The following is a 16,922-nucleotide window of genomic DNA, read 5'->3' on the forward strand; positions in this document are numbered from 1 at the left end:
GTCTTCTGATGTTTCATCATCATCTTTTTGCTCCTCATTCTCCTTGACCTCATCCAGTCGGGCAACTAAGGCAGAAAAGGTGATGGATGGTGGTGAAGATGACTCTCCTCTTTCATGAAATTGGCTCAGAATGTCCCATGCATCTTTAGCCTTTGTGCACTGAGCAACCCGTTGCTGTTCTTCATCAGAAATAGCTCCACGAATAGTAGTCAGAACTCTCTGATTGCTTGGATTGTCAACACTTTCAACATCCTCTTCAATGGCTTGCCAGCCTTCTGGATCGAAAGCTCTCAGAAACGCCCTCATTCTAACCTTCTAATACAAGTAGTTACTCCCATCAAAGGTGGGAGCATGATGCAAGTTCTGACCACGAGCTAATTCCGCTGGCTTTGGAAGAGGTTGAGTGAAAGTGGACCAAAATGCCATGAAAGCACTATCCCCATCTTCATCGGATTCAGGTTCTTCGGGTTCTTACTCCGACCCGCTTTTATCATCCCAAGTCACTGTGTAGACTTTCTTTCGATTCTTTTTCGAAGGACATTCAAGGGCAATATGGCCAAACCCTTGACATTCATAGCACTTGACCCTTTGCCCCTTTACAATCTTCTTTTCAGTTTTTGGAGCAAGTTTTGATGGAAAAGTTTTGGGTTTTTCATTACTCTTGTCTTTTGAAATAGGGTCTCTAAAATTAGGCTTCTTTTTCTTCAATTTTTTTTTAAACTGTTTAGTAAACATAGCCGTCATCTCAGACTCTAAATGAAACTCAGTTTCCGGAGTTTTTGCAGTCTCATGAGCACTAGTGAAAGCCACACTATCTTTTTGTTTTTTCTTAGAAATCTGGTGGGCTTCATAAGTCTGCAAGTTTCCAACCAACTGATCAAGCCTAAGCGTATCAACATTTTGAGCCTCCTCAATGGCTGTCACTTTTGATTGGAACCTCTCGGGTAAAGACCTCAAAATTTTTCCAACAACTTTAGCTTTAGGGATTTTTTCACCGAGTGTGAAATAGGAATTCACGATGTCACTAAGTTTTGCATAGAAATCATCAAACGTCTTATCATCACGCATAAAAAGGGTTTCAAAGGCAGAGGTGAGACGTTGAAGTTTTGACCTTTTGACAGAAGTAGTACCTTCGTGAATTGTTTCAAGAATGTCCCAAGCCTCTTTTGCTACCTCACACGTGTAGATACGACGAAACTCTTCAGGTGTGACGGAGCAAAAAAGGGAATTGAGAGCCTTACTGTTCCAACTTGAGTTTTGATAATCGGTTGTGTCCCATTTATCAAGGGGTTTGGGAATCTCAATACCATCAATGGTGATAGTAGGTTCACTCCACCCATAGATCACACAGTGCCAAACTTTCTCATCGATGGATTTTAAAAACGCTCTCATACGAGCTTTCCAATAAGAATAGTTTGTACCATCAAGTAACGGAGGTCTATGGGTTGAGTTACCTTCACGAATTGAATCCATATCACCAATCACACAAAATCACACTCCTATGGTTTTGATAAAAACAAAGAGTGACCTGGTCTGATACCAATTGAAAATCCTAAGTGATACGTGATTAGATCAAGATTAAAATATTTTAATTCCCAATCATTCAAAACACACGATCTAAATCATCAAGCACTTACGAAAGTGATTTAGATTGTTGTTTTTGAAATAAACAATAAATCGACACAAACGATTTTTACGTGGAAAAACCACAATTGAAGAACCTTCAATTGTAATAAAAAACCACAGGCGAAACGCCACTAATCAATCCACTACTGAAGAAAGAAAGATTATGAAGATAACAAACAAATTACCCAACTCATCCAATTTGTCTTCAAACCTTCTGTAACTCTTTCGCCAAGCCTTCGTCTCAGAACTGATTAACCTCAAGTTGAATCCACAACTTCACTTGTCAAATCAACGACTACATACATAATCAAACTCCTTTGAAACTCCACGTTTGAATCTTCGGAATCCACCGAAGAAGACTACTCTTGTATGTAATCAATCAACCTCCTTGATCTGTGCTTGTCAACTCATGAGTTTAATACTCATTCAAATTATCAAGGAAAACTCACAAAAAATACTCCAGAAGAAAACCTTAGAAAACCTCAAAGTAGATCTAAAAAACCTAATCCTAGTTTTGGAGTAAAACAAATACTTATAGAAATCCTGGACTATGAAGCTCGCTTGAGTGAAGCTTCTCTCGCTCGAGCGAGGAACTTATCTTGCATGATTTCCATAAGTGGCTTCGCTCGAGCCCCGTAACCTGTGATCGAACAAACAATCAACTCTTTCAGGTTTTTATGTAGATGCACTTCTTCGCTCGAGCCACGCAAGCTTCGCTCGAGCGCACATTCATCTCTTTCAGGTTTTTAGTCAGACGCAGTCTTTGCTCGAGCGATGACTCCTTTGCTCGAACGAGCAAGACAAACAACAAGGAAATTTATAACTCAATCACACAAGTTTGTTCATGAGATTGACAAGACTAAGGGACCTAACACTAATTATAAACCTAAGCCTCATCAAAAGTCCATCACCCATGGGCCGGCCCAAGTCTAGACTAGCCTATCAGCCCATTTCCTAGCGCATGACCCGGTCCAATGGGCTTTTCAAGGCTTGATTCGTGGACCCAGCTTATGTCAATGGCCCATTTAAGTTTTATCATCATTAAGAGTTTTGCTACTTTTCTTGATATTATTATTTTTTCTATTAATCTCTAATGTATACATGGTTTGTTTGTGTTAAGATTGCAAATGATTGATAAGTTTGTATGTACAAACTTAGTTAAAATATATTTATCTTGTAGTGATGCAATCCATCTCATTCTTAATTTCAATTTAGTAACACTATGAATGTAATTTTGTATTTCAATTAAATAAATAAAGCTTAATTTTAATTTTTTGATTATCAAATATGTAAATATAATTGTTTGGGTGCTTGTAAAAATATTAAATTATAAATTTTGAATTTTTTTAACTACTTTCAATTTAATAAAAAGCTCATATTAAGTCCAAATGGGCCAAGCATGACCCAAGACCATATTTGTAAGCTCATGAGTAAAGCTTGGGCTTTACAAATATAAAAGTGTGGGCCTGAACACAATCTGTTGACTAGTTAAAGCTTATGGGTCTAGGTTTGGACTGGGTGTAAGCCTAAAATTTTCAGATTGTGCTAGCCCAGCCTGGCCCATTGCCGAGGCTTTTGTAAACCATTCAAAGAGCAAGTCACACTCATCTAATGTAACCTGACCAGTTTTTGGGCTATTTCAAACATTTGGATCTCCAAATTCATTTTTTCCATTTATGAAAATTTTAAAATTAGTCATAATTTTGTTTAGCAACATTAGATTTTAGAGTTTTTGATTTGGCATGACTTTACAGTTGTTATATTATTCATCATAACTGTGGGTGTTGAAATATGACCTCACAACCAGATCAGTGCAATAATAGAAAAGCCCAACACTTGCATACAAGAAGACAACAAGACCGGTAGCTCGTACACCTAGGGGCTCTATGATGATCAAGTCAATGATCTATCTCTCAAAGATATCAGCTAATCAAAGCGCACCGTAGATCCATGGGGTTCTTTACATAGTAATTAATTCTTACTTTATAGAACTCCATCTCTTTTAGGGATAACACTTATCATGAACTCTTCCAATTCAGATTAACATCAACTCTCTCAAGAGACCTCACTTATTCAAATAGAGAGTCTGTCATGATGTAAGACTCTTGTCCTCATCCGATTATCTCGGATACAGGTATGGTCTAACCACACCTCGGCAAACGAGATACATCCATGTGGCACTTTAGCTAACCACCTAGGCCACAGGGATAATTTAAAATTATGTCCTCATAATAACTAAGGTTTTAAATAGTAGCATTGGGAGATGAATTGGTATTGACTGTGGTGCAGTAATATCGAGAATATCGAGTAATATTTATCGAAAATCGAGTACCATTGTAATTTTTTAAAAATATCAGAAGCAAAGAAATAAAACAAATAAAAAATAAAAACTTTGTAACAGTCGAAGGGGCCATGTGCATCGGTTGTGAATTGGTTCGTGAACAACATCTAAGAAACCAGTTGATGCAACTGTGTATCAAAATAAATCAATATTGATATCAAAAGAGTATGATTTTTATTCCAACTGTGTACCAAGATAGATCAATATCCCAAGAGGTAACTGTAAACAATTTCATAAAAGATATCCCAAAAAAAAAAAAAAAAAGAAACAAAAGAGTTCAGCAAGGAAGAAAACAAACACCAAAAATAGAGGACGCATTGGTGAAAGCTTCTACCTTTTTGCTAGTAATACTGAGTTGGAGAGGTCTTGACGAGCTGAATAAAAGATGGTCACTTTCTTCAATGATTTGGAATGTTTGAGCTAGTACTTAATTAACTCCACCTCATTCTCATCACCAGAGAACTCTATCTCTGCCACTTCCAGTCCATGAGCTGATTCTGTATCAAAACCATGTACTTGTTTAGGCAATAAACTTCCACCCTAATTGTAATATTGATACTTGGACAAAGAAAAATCTGATTAATGTCAAACTAATTGAAAATGAAAAATCTAGAAACCCTCTAGATGTTGATTTGTGATTGTGTATCAATTTTAAGCAGAAAATAACAATCCCAATCAAGCAATCAAGTCAAATCGACACAATGATTTTAACGTGGAAAAACCACAATTGGAGCTCCTCCAATTGTGATTAAAAAATCACGGGCAAAAGGCACAAAACAATCCACTAAAAAGACATAAAGGAATTACACAAGTATCCTTTCAATTACCTAGCGAATCCACGCCCGAATTGAACCAACCTCTATGTGCCTCTTCCAACCCCGTCTTTACCTCAGAATTGTCTTGCCCAATGTTGAATCCACAACACCGATGTCGAATAACGATGATGAGCCACTCCAGAATCCACTGAAGAACAATTCTCTCTTTTGTATAGAATGAACAAACAATCCTTTGATGTATCTTCCTTAAACCATGAGTTGAATACTCAATGAAACATCAAAGAAAACTAGCAAAATAGCCCCAGATATAAACCCTAATATCCAAGAAGAAGATCTGGAGGCGTAATCCTAAAATCTGACTGAATAACATATTTATAGAAAACTGAATCGCGATGCTCGTTCGAGCGAAGACTTTCTCGCTCGAGCGAGGAACCAAAAACGCGTGTTTTCCTCAAGTTTTGTCGCTCGAGCCACGCTACCTGCGCTCGAGCGTACAATCATCCTTCTCAAGTTTTTTACAGATGTAGTCTTCGCTCAAGCGAGAACTCCTTCGCTCGAGCGAGCAAGGGCAGACAAGAATTAACATCAGCGAAGTGGCAATCTTGAAAGAATTAACAAGCTCGAACCCCGTCATACTCAGCGAAGTGGCAATCTTGAAAGAATTAACATCACAAACTTCTCTGCAAGTCACAATTCAGGTTGGATTCACATCTAAAAACTCATAGCCTCACTGAAATAAAAAGTACGAAAACAAGTGCAACTAAAAGGAGTTTTGTCAAACGGGATTGCTAAGAATAAAAACCTAACAAAAAAGATAGATAAAGATTCAACATAAAATCTGCACATGACCTATGCTCCTTAGAAATAGTGTTCTATGTCACTATCATCCTTTTCCCAGTTTTAATTTGATAATTTCATTCTTAAAATTTTGAATTTAATTTAATCCAATTTCAAATGGGCCATTAAAATTATTGATGAAATGATAATTAAAGAAGATGAAACATAACTTACAACGTTCTAGAGATGAACTTGGTTGCACTGAAAAACTCTAAGAACCACATAGTGACACAGACACATCCTTTAGGACAATAGATATATTCCATTAATGATTTAGAGTCATTTGAAATCAAACCAATTCCAGATAAAATTAGCAAAATTAAATTTTTGATGACCTCAATGACACAAAATACAATATTATAACCACCATAGTTATATTTTTTACAAGATGCGGGTATGTAACTTGTGATAGAATGCCATTTAGAATCTCACTTTTTTTTTGATCAGCAAAAAACAGAAAGTTTATTGATGACACTGCAGGAAAATTAGGAATTAGCGGCGTTTTTAAAACGCTGCAAAAAGCCAGAAAAATGCCGCAAAAAGATAAGGCGACGTTTAAAAAATTCATCGCTAATACGACAACCGTCATATCTTTGTGATGTTTTGAAAACGCCACAATAGATTTTAGACGGCGTTTTTTAAAGCGCCACTAATTCTTAACATCTGTTAACTATTTCCGTCAGAAGAGTTAACTATGACGTAATCATGACGACATTTTGCGACGTTTTTATGAAAAACGCCACTTTTTCTTCTTTTTTTTTTATAAAAAAATTTCACGATTAATGATATTTTTGACATTTGTTCAAAGCAAACATTTTTCCTTACCAAAAAAAAAAAAAAAAAAAAAAAACAAACAAACAAACAAACCTATAATCGATCACCATTTTCAAAATATATACATAATATGAATCAGTATTCATTTTTCAATTTTCCATAACCAAAAACAAAAATCTTAAAACACAGTATGTTAACTCAATACAAAAAAAAAAAAAAATGCTATTGTAATAAAAAAAAATATGGAGTGTGCTCTGGTATTTAGCTTCAAAGGCTACTCTCTCATCGAAAAACTTTGCCTCCAACTCATCATGTTGGCTCTGCAATGATATAGCAAAGCATTAGACTTCAACACACCTAATAAATCAAATGTATGTATAGAGAATCAAAGACATTCCCATAAATACCCATATAATTCAAGTGAAGAAGACAAAAGAATAAGAAGGCACTGGCTAGAACTGGGTTTTGAGAAAAGTAAGACCTGGTTCCATCAGCGCTATATGCCATTGTAGTGCACCAAAGTCCAGGGGCATCATAATCCACTCTCGATTCTAAGCAATCATAGAGCCATGCTTTAATTTTCCCATCAATGGCAGTGGAAAAAATAAACTGCAAACAAAGATAAAATAGATCACGAGTGAAACTACCAAGGGACTAAGCTCTTTGAACCTTCCTTTACCATATCAGCTAAGATGTGCCAAAAAAATCATTCTTGTGACACCAAAGAACTGATAAGGAAACGGAAAGCAGTTGGCTCTCAAGTATCAAAATTATTCACCTAAATATTCTCCTTGTAATGGGGGCAGACAGAATATACAGGAGCTTCATGGCTTTCAAATATATATTGCCTGCGTCCAGCTATAGCATCCCACACCTATTACACAGAGATACATAAGAAAACTTCACTTAAAACACCCTAAAATCTTATTAAAATTATACCTTAATTGTCTTGTCATCACCACATGTGACAATACAAAGTTGCTTATTAGGATGAGCAAAGGCAATATCATTAAAACCACCAACATGAGCATCAATCTGGAACAGGGGAAAAGTCATCTGGTACTTGAACATTGGTCTCATTATTAGAAAAAATCGAACATATAATAGAGCTTACTTCCAAATGTTTTCTTAATTCTCCTGCTATTGTAAGTAAATATCTGAACAATGTTCTTGAGAAAGCAACACCTATGAAAGAGAATATGTAAGATAAGCAATAAAACACAATTCCTGAGGAGTTTGAAGGAAAAGAAAAAAAACTTCAATTGTTGAAAATAAAACATTTAGATGTACCAAGTATAGATGCATCTGGGCCCCAAATGCATCAATTGATAGATATGGTGGCATCTTTCACCAAAGCTGTCTAGAAATTATGAAATTTTTTACATCAAAAATGGTAAGATACCACAGATAACATGTCAAAGGTAGCTAATACCAATGAAATTTTTACCTACAATGGCATTGAACAAGCTAAGAGATCCCAAACCTTGAAGAGTTTATGTGATAACCTTTCTCAAGATCCAACTTCCCAAATGCTAATGTCACCAACATTCGTCCCAACTCCATGGCAATAGCATAACTAGTATCAGATTTAGACATCACTACCTCATGTTATCAGGTAGTGAATATGTGCAAGTACCTAAAATTGTCAAGTGCAATAAGAAAACCCAAGAAATAGATTCATATCAAATAGTGTTACAAATATCTAGCTGCACAAGAGTCAAAAGAAGAGCTCATCTCCAGTAGATATCGTGCCCATCTGTAATAACCCAAATATCCATGGTTTTTCCTGCATATTTCAAGTAAACTAACATTCTCAGTAATTTCATAAAGAAATCAAGTAGCTAGCAATAAGAAAAATCTTACCGTGATGGACATGAGAAACTTGCACATAATTCATATAAATTAGAGAGAAGATTATATGGAGAATAGCTTTAATGCACACTACTCCTTTTAAGAATACGGAATTTCAAAGTAGATTAAAATGGCAAAACTCAAAGACAAACTTTTCAACTAAAAACCATAAATCATTTAAATCACATTTGGTATTTTCTACCAAGAGTGATAGGTGCCAAAGAGGAACAATTGGGTAGATGCTTTATTGGACACTATTAATAAGTCCATACTCAAATTTATCATATGAATAAATCACTGCACTCTCCAAACTATGGTCAATAACTTTCCTGGTGGTATTGAGATAAATATAACTCAGTCATGAGCAAAGAACCACTATTTACCTTCACCGTTCAGAAGTAGTAGACCAATCACCATTAATACAGGATGTGTAACGCCCTCAGAATAATAACATTAAACCCATCAAATAAGACATTCATTAACATATGAAATAACCACATTCTTCTATTCATCAGAGTTTGATTACAAAAGTATTACATGTTAACAACAAAAGCAAAATGCCCTACGGGCTTACAGCTTTCCAAGTTAACACTTGGTTACAACAAAAGAGTGCTAACTCATTTACACCTTAAGCCCTTGGCTTGAATTTACATGTAATACATCAAAAAGTAAAACGACAAAAGTATGTCCGCCTCTAGCCTCCCAAGCTATGTCCTTGGAGGTGGCATGCTACCTGTACCTGAAAATGATATTCCCATATAGGGTGAGCCACAGCCTAGTAGAAATACACTAAACCAAATATGAACAATGACTAAAAGATTAGCAGTTGATAGTTGGTCCACACTGATTCTTTCCTTTATCACACTTTACATTTTCATGACATACAAGTCTATGGTACAACTCATTTTCCAATTTCTTTAAATTCTCAAATTTCAACCGTGGCTCAGAACCTGGCCAAACAACTCATATGAGACAATAACTCATATCAAACACTTCCCACATCATATTAGATAAGCATACGAGCTATATCACACAACAACAGATAAGCATACAAGCTATATCATCACTTCCACAGATATGCATATGAGCACTATCACACTTCCAATGACAAGCATATGAGCTCTGTCAACACAATAATAGATAAGCATATGAGCTCTATCTATGGAGTCCATCCCCTATCTCCTCCCAACACATCCGGTTTAGAGGTCCATCCCCTATCTTCCCCTAAACCGTGGAGTACATCCCCTATCTCCTCCAACACAACACAATGCATATAAACAACAATTATACACATCATCACACAATACATAAATTTAATGTATTCTTTCAATCGTCGATCTCAATGACACATTCGAGTGATTAGTTTCAGTTTGCCTAATCATCATGCATTGTCTACAACAATCACGACTATCCTCCACCGATAGCCCAAAACAGTTATTTCTAAACAGAAAATAAATGCACAAATGGATATTTAATCAACATTTCATTTCGGTGAGTGATAAATAATTCAACTACACCCTTTAACCCCATACTTTCCCAATCTCTACATTTCCACTTCATTTCCTCATTTCTCACAATTAATTATCCCAATTAATCAAACAGTGTAATTAGGTCATTTTCCATAATTACCATTTCAACCCTTAGGTCCCATTTTTCATCAATGATTCAACATTTATTTCACTTCTCTATGACAAACATGCAATTAGGTTTATTATAAATAAAACCCCAACTTTTGTAAAAATAACACAAGAGCCCCAAACTTTCACAAAACTACCAAACCAACCCCAACATCTCAAAATACCAAAATTTAAAGACAAAATCCATAGAGAGGAGTAGGATATCCCTACCTCAAATTCGGAGCCTCAAAGGAGAAGATGACAAAACCCAACGTGCTCCAAAACTTGAAATTTTCAGATTAAAAAGTAGCCCTCGACGATCAACAACCTTTTTGTAAAGGCCAAAGATGAGCAAATCACTCCTATTAGATCAAAACCTAGAGAGAAGGTAGTATCTAGAGAGAGAGGCTTAACAATGGTGTTTTTGGAAAAGTAGGAGAGAGAAGAGAAAGTGAAAAAGTGATTTGAAAAGTCAAAACACGGAACTTAAACCCAGTCGATCCGCTCGAGCGTCAAACACCCCGCTCGAGCGTCACTCACAGACTCCCGCTCGAGCGCCAACAATCCCGCTCGAGCGGCGAATACACACTCCCAGAACTTTTACAGAACCAGGTCTCCGCTCGAGCTTCCAACTCTCCGCTTGAGCGTCACTCACACAACCCCGCTGGAGCGGCCAATCCCACGCTCGAGCGTCCAACACTGCACAGGAAATACTGGATGGGTGCAATTCCCGCTCGAGCGCCAAAACCCCCGCTCGAGCGGACAGGTTAAAATCTGGGCAACTAGTTTTGGTTTCTAAACTCAACCAACCTGTAACAAACCTGCCCAACACATCCCATAACTCAAATACCAAATAAGAAAGGATGTAAACAAGATAATAAACAACTACCAACATCCACGGACACATGTCGGGATCACTGTATAACAAGGGTAAACCCGGGATCGCTATAGGATGGGCCTGTCAAAAATTACCAAATAGATTAAGAAAAAAGCTTTGCATCCACAGGGACATACGTTAAATACTAAGACGAAAGAAAGTTCACAACAGCTGGTGTTAACAAGCTTTGCAACACAGATCGGCACGAATACGGATGCAAACAATGAAAATGCAAAAGAGAAGAGCAAATATCCCCTTGTTTAACAGAAAGATACACATTTCAATTACAAAATTGACTTCACCTCCACCACCCAGAAAATGAAGAAACTACAAACCCTGTAAATTTCACCAAGTTGCTAAACTCAAAATTCTTAATAAAAACGTAATTTTAGCATATGACGTAATATGTGAAGTAATAGACCAAAAGGGTTCTTTTTTCACTGGCCCGCACAAAATGAATATTGTTATACTTTCTATGTAAACCTTGTGTAATAAATAACCTATCACTGGGATTAATTCATTGTACATAATGACCGCCATCAAAGCAACCGAGCAAAATTTTGAAGTGGCAATGTGACATCAACTTGTGAGATCCTAAATTTGATCCATAGATATCACCAAGGTAATAGTCAAACTAATCCTAAAATCCCAACACAAAAAAGTAAATTTGCAAAATAAAATCCAAGATAGAACATCAAGGATCGACTCAAATTCCACAGGACAATGAAACCATAATCACACTGACAAAAATTAACAATTACCCACTTTAATTTGTTTAAGATAAGGCACGATTATTCAAGTTTTAAGTTGAATACATTCTACCATAGATTAATGAAACACGTATATACATAAAGAGCTCTAATCACAATTGCAAATCAATACATAGTTGCGTACAATATAGAAATCAAATTGTCAAAAAATGGGATTTAATAGATGAAAATGTAAAAAATGGAGAATTTAATTCAAAAACTTGCTGTTAAGTTGCTGCTAACAGAGAAGTTAAACTACTTTCGCAGCAATGATCACATAATCAAGATAAGGAAATGATCACATAATCCCCACAAACTACTTTCACCAAAACAAAATTGGCAAATAAAAAGTCAAAACAGAGAAGTCATAGTCAACAATGCTTTGAAATCATGTTCAAAAATAAAAAATAAAAAATAAAAAAATAAAACAAAACAAAACAATGATCAAAAAATTTAATTCAAAAAATAGGTATTCTAACAGTAATATATAGCATTCTTTGTAAAAATCAAACACTCACAGAAGAGCAACAGTTCTAGGGCAGTATCTATGAGGCTTCTTTCGCACCTCCAGTGGTAGAAGTAAGTCACGATGAACGAGTCAGAAATAGAGTCGGTTTGAGAATGTTAATATGCACATAGGGACTAAAACTTACAGATCTGAACAAAAGCAATCAATTGATCAAATCCAGAGAGAGAGTGTTCGATCGCGATTCACGATCAATATACTAAAAATCAATCGATCGATCGATCTATCTGTGTTCTCTTTAACATAAATTAGTATATATATATCAAACAGATTTGAGATCGTAGATACAGATCTGAGTTCATATATAAACAAAATCAAAAAACCAGCGAATGAGACTCACAAAATTAATCTTCAAATTGGACTGATCGAGAGCTTTGAGACAAGATGGAGAGAGTCGGATAGAGATTACAATTGTGAATCGAAGCCTACGATGCTCGATCTAGTGAACTTTCACCATAAGAAAGAGGAGTTATGAAGAGACAGGAAACCCTAATCTATCTCGGGACTGAGAGAAATGGCAAAATGAAAAATGCGTGGGCCTTAAAAAGGGGAAATATCTCGGGACCAAGTAGCACGCATGTTTTGCAAAATGAGTTGCTTACATAATATTTTGAACCTTTGAAACAACGTTTATTTGAAAAATGCCATAACTAAAACATTGTTATAGGCTAATTTTCTTGTAGTGTGATGATGAAAGGTACAAGTTGTACACATAAATACATCAAAACATCAATAAAGAAAGGAGGGTGTACAAAGCATCACAATGGGTAGATCATCCCAACTAGGTTGGCACCAAAAAGTCCATCTTATCATATGCTAAGCACCCCCAAAAGAGAGCAACAACCAAAAAATACAACAAAGAAAAAGCCACCAATCTAATGAAGGCAAACCAAAACTGGAGGAACAGAGCAGCAAGATCAGCACAAAAATAACAGCAAGACTACCAGCAGCAGATCAGCACAAAAATAATAGCACAGACAGCACAAAAATACCTCAGTAACAGATCAACAATACCTTAGTAACAGACTAGAACAGATCAGCATTCAACTAGCAAAAGTAAGATCAGCAAAATCAGGATCAGCATAGATCAGATAACAGATAACAAATCAGCATAACCAGATAAACTCTCAAAACAGAAATAGAAACAGAACATACACTGACAGCACAACCCAGATCATGCACAGACAACCCAGACCATACACAATCTCTGCCACCATACCTGATGCAAAACCAACAAACACTCAACCAGATAAACTCACAAAGCAGATACACACTCAACCACCATTTATGAGGCAAAATTTGACCTGCTGTAGATTGTAAACCAGATCATTCACAGAAGTTTCCACATGTAATGGCGAGGCCTTGACCCAGAAAGCTACTCTAACTTTCATAATTTTCATATAAAGCTTCAAAGTATGGTTGAGATCCATTGAAAACACACTCATTTCTATGCCTCCATGTAGACCAAAAAGTTGCCAAAGGGATGACCATCCAGATTTTCTTCTTCACTTTTTTCATTCTGCAACCAAACCACCACTGCAGCAGCCCATCTATAGAACCTGGCAATACCCACTGAAAACCCCACCATCTTACAATGTTTGACCACAGCCTCCAAACAAAAGGACAGAAAAGAAGGATATGCTCCACAGTTTCAACATCATTATGACAGAAAACACATTCAAGATTAACACTCCCATCAAGTATACCAATTCTATGAAGAAAACAGGAGGTTTTAACCTTACCAAGCCATGCCAACCACCCAAAAAATTGCACTTTAGGAGGAGCAAAATTATTCCATATAGAGCCTGCCATTGTCATCACAGGACCAAGAAGGGATTCAAACCATTTATAAACTGATGCTACACCGAATAGTCTAGAAGAGTCTACTGCCCATTTCAATTCATCTGGTTTATCAATAGAAACAGCTGGTGCACACCTAAGCAAGCAGACTAACCTATGAACTTCCTCCTTCTCCCAGGCCAACAGATTTCTTCTAAACTCTAGATTCCAATCATCAATTGCACCCCTGTTCTCAAAAAACACCCTTACCACCCCATGCTTATCATTAGATAGAGAGAATAGTTTAGGGAATTCCTCTTTAAAACATACATTGCCAATCCACTTACCCAACCAAAAATGTGCTCTACGCCCCATCCCCCAAAATTATCTAAGAGTTATGAATACAGAAATTATGCAAATCTGGATTTAACAGAACTACATTAAGTATATCAGTCCAGATCTTAGAACCTCAACCTTCCAATGTTGGAAACCATTTCCCATTCTCAACATTATATTTTCAGCAGATCACATCTTTCCAGAAGGTTTGAGTCTTAGCTCCAAACCTCCACCACCATTTTAGCAACAGATATTCAATGAATGTTCTAATCCTTCTCAAGCCCAAACCACCTAGATTTTTATTCTTTGCAATCCACTCCCAATGGACCAAATGCACTTTTCCTTGGAGATCTGATCCACCCCACAGGAAAGCTGATTACATTTTCTCAATCTCCTTAGCCATCCCTATAGGAATCTTGAACAATGATAAATAATAGACAGGTAGATTAGACATAATAGACTTGATTAAGGTTAATCTCCCAGCAAAACAAAGGAGTCTTCTCTTCTAGTTGGCCAGTTTCTGCTTGAATTTGACAAGAACAGGTTTCCAAGTATTTCTCCTACTTGGGTTGACCCCCAAATGGCAGTGCCAAATACATTATAGGCAACTTCTGGTGAAGGCAATTTAGGTTGGACACAAACTCATGCAATAGTCCGTCATCAACTCCAACACCACAAATAACACTCTTATAATAATTTATTTTCAAGCCCGATACCATCTCAAAACATCTTAAAATTCTTTTAATATTACCTACTTCCTCCCTCTTAGCTTCACAAAACAAAATTGTGCCATCCGCAAATTGCAAGTGAGTTACTCTTAAGTCATTTAACCCCACCTCTGCTCCATAGATTAAGTTTAACTCCTTAGCCCTGCTCAGCAATTTATTGAAACCCTTTTCTACAATATTAAACAAAAACGGTGGCAATGGATCACCTTGTCTAAGGCCCCTTTGTGGGCAAAATTTAGCTGTTGGTGACCCATTAACCAAAATAGAGATCTTAGTAGAAGATACACAAGCTTTCATCCAACTCACCCATCTAGAATCGAAGCCAAAATTTGACAGCATGTTAGAGAGAAACTCCTAGTTAATTGAGTCATAGGCCTTTTCAAAGTTCAATTTAAGTACCAAACCTTTCTTATTGGATCTTTTCCATCCGTCAAAAATTTCATTTGCTATTAGAATCCCATCCAGAATATTCTGACCACCCAAAAAAGCTGACTAAACCTCACTAATAATCTTGGGCATCACCTGTTTCATCCTGTTTGCTAACACTTTTGCCACAATTTTATACATGGATCCAATCAGACTAATTGGCCTATATTCATCCAAACAAGAGGGGCTATCATTTTTAGGAATTAAAGCAATGAATGAGCTATTAATTCCACCAACTAAACTTGCATTATGATGAAATTCCCTCATAAATTGTATCACATCAGCTTTCACAAATTTCCAGCATATCTTGAAAAAAGCCATGTTGAATCCAATATTATTGTTCAAAGACAAATGCTATTGAAAATAAAATGAACTGAATTACTACAATGACCGACCCCCATAATGCGAACAAAATCACCAGCCCACTAACCCAACAACCAACGTTGCATTTGGTTGTCCATTTTGATTTTTTTTTTTTTTTTTGCATTTCATATATTTTTTCGAGATCTATCCGTTTGTATACTATTCACGTGCTTATTTTCTCAACAATATATATATATATATATATATATATATATATTGGTTCTCAATTTATGCTTTTTTTACATAAATCATCAAATACAAGGCCAAAAAATCATGTTATTCAATCCACGTAGTGAGAAAAATTCTAGTTTTATTGTATTGGACCATAGTTTGAATGCTACCAAATACATAGTGGCCTTACCGTGGGTTTTTGTTTTCCTTCACTTGCTTCAAAAATAATTCTATCTGTTGCTTTGTCATTAGTCTATTTATTTATTTTTTTTTTGAATTTTATATTCGATATAGGCATTGTTTTAAAGATCTCGAAAAGATGAATCTAAAATTATGAATTTTATTAAAAATGAATTTAAGTTGTTAAATAATAGCATTTTATAGTATTTTAATACAAAATATATATAACAAAGTAAATTTGTTAAGGAACATCCTTGTCACTACATATTTGAAAATCCCAACAATTATGCAGCAGACATGGTATGTTTTAAGCTTCTTCTACAAATAAATTTGTGTTTCATTATATTGTATACTTAAATTATTTGCTACTAGATAATATTTCAATACATGTATAGCATTTTTGCAATGAATCCGAAACAGTACTTAGAAACATATTGATACTAGTAAATATTGTACCAATTGAAAAAATGATATTTTGTCCGGTACATGATTAACAACTTTGGTTTAAATAATGGTGTCTTCTTGAGAAGGATGGACATGTATAGTCAAGCTTAGAGTTTTGCAAATAACTCAGTTCCGACATTGAAGGAATACAAAAAAACATTATTTAATTGCAGACACATATATTCAAACTCAGGTTCGTTTGGGAAGTGGGTTGACTTTTGACTTGTTTAGCCTAGAGCTAAAAAATTCATTTGGGTTTGACTTTTTGATTTTTTTGACTTTTGTGAGAGAAAAAGTGAAATGATTATGGTTTGGATGTGATATTTTGTCTTGTTTGCTTGTTAGCTTATTTTATCTTTTTGTGACTAAATTAACTCCCAACTTCCAAAAAGTATCATGGCAAATGAGGACTCAATACAATGGGCATGGAACAAAATGATACCGAGAGAGAGAGAGAGTTGTGGACAGGTGCGAGATAGTGGGAGGTAGACAATGAGGAATGGCTAGGCTTGGTTGTTCACC

The 16,922-nt window shown here is 35.9% G+C and overlaps 1 protein-coding gene across 1 annotated transcript; it reads right to left on the bottom strand.

Moving 5' to 3' along the window:
* Positions 1 to 8,071: 8,071 nt before the first annotated feature.
* Positions 8,072 to 15,155, bottom strand: LOC145796099 (uncharacterized). Its single transcript, XM_082881102.1, has 6 exons — positions 14,840 to 15,155; positions 14,083 to 14,140; positions 13,559 to 13,999; positions 13,129 to 13,192; positions 12,988 to 12,999; positions 8,072 to 8,140 (listed from the first exon to the last, which is right to left on the bottom strand). Exons 1-6 carry the CDS (start codon positions 15,153 to 15,155, stop codon positions 8,072 to 8,074), a joined length of 960 nt encoding a protein of 319 aa, XP_082737228.1.
* Positions 15,156 to 16,922: the final 1,767 nt, after the last annotated feature.

The sequence above is a fragment of the Camellia sinensis genome, chromosome 7, assembly GCF_055761805.1.
Source record: "Camellia sinensis isolate YWXY chromosome 7, ASM5576180v1, whole genome shotgun sequence".
Taxonomy (NCBI): domain Eukaryota; kingdom Viridiplantae; phylum Streptophyta; class Magnoliopsida; order Ericales; family Theaceae; genus Camellia; species Camellia sinensis.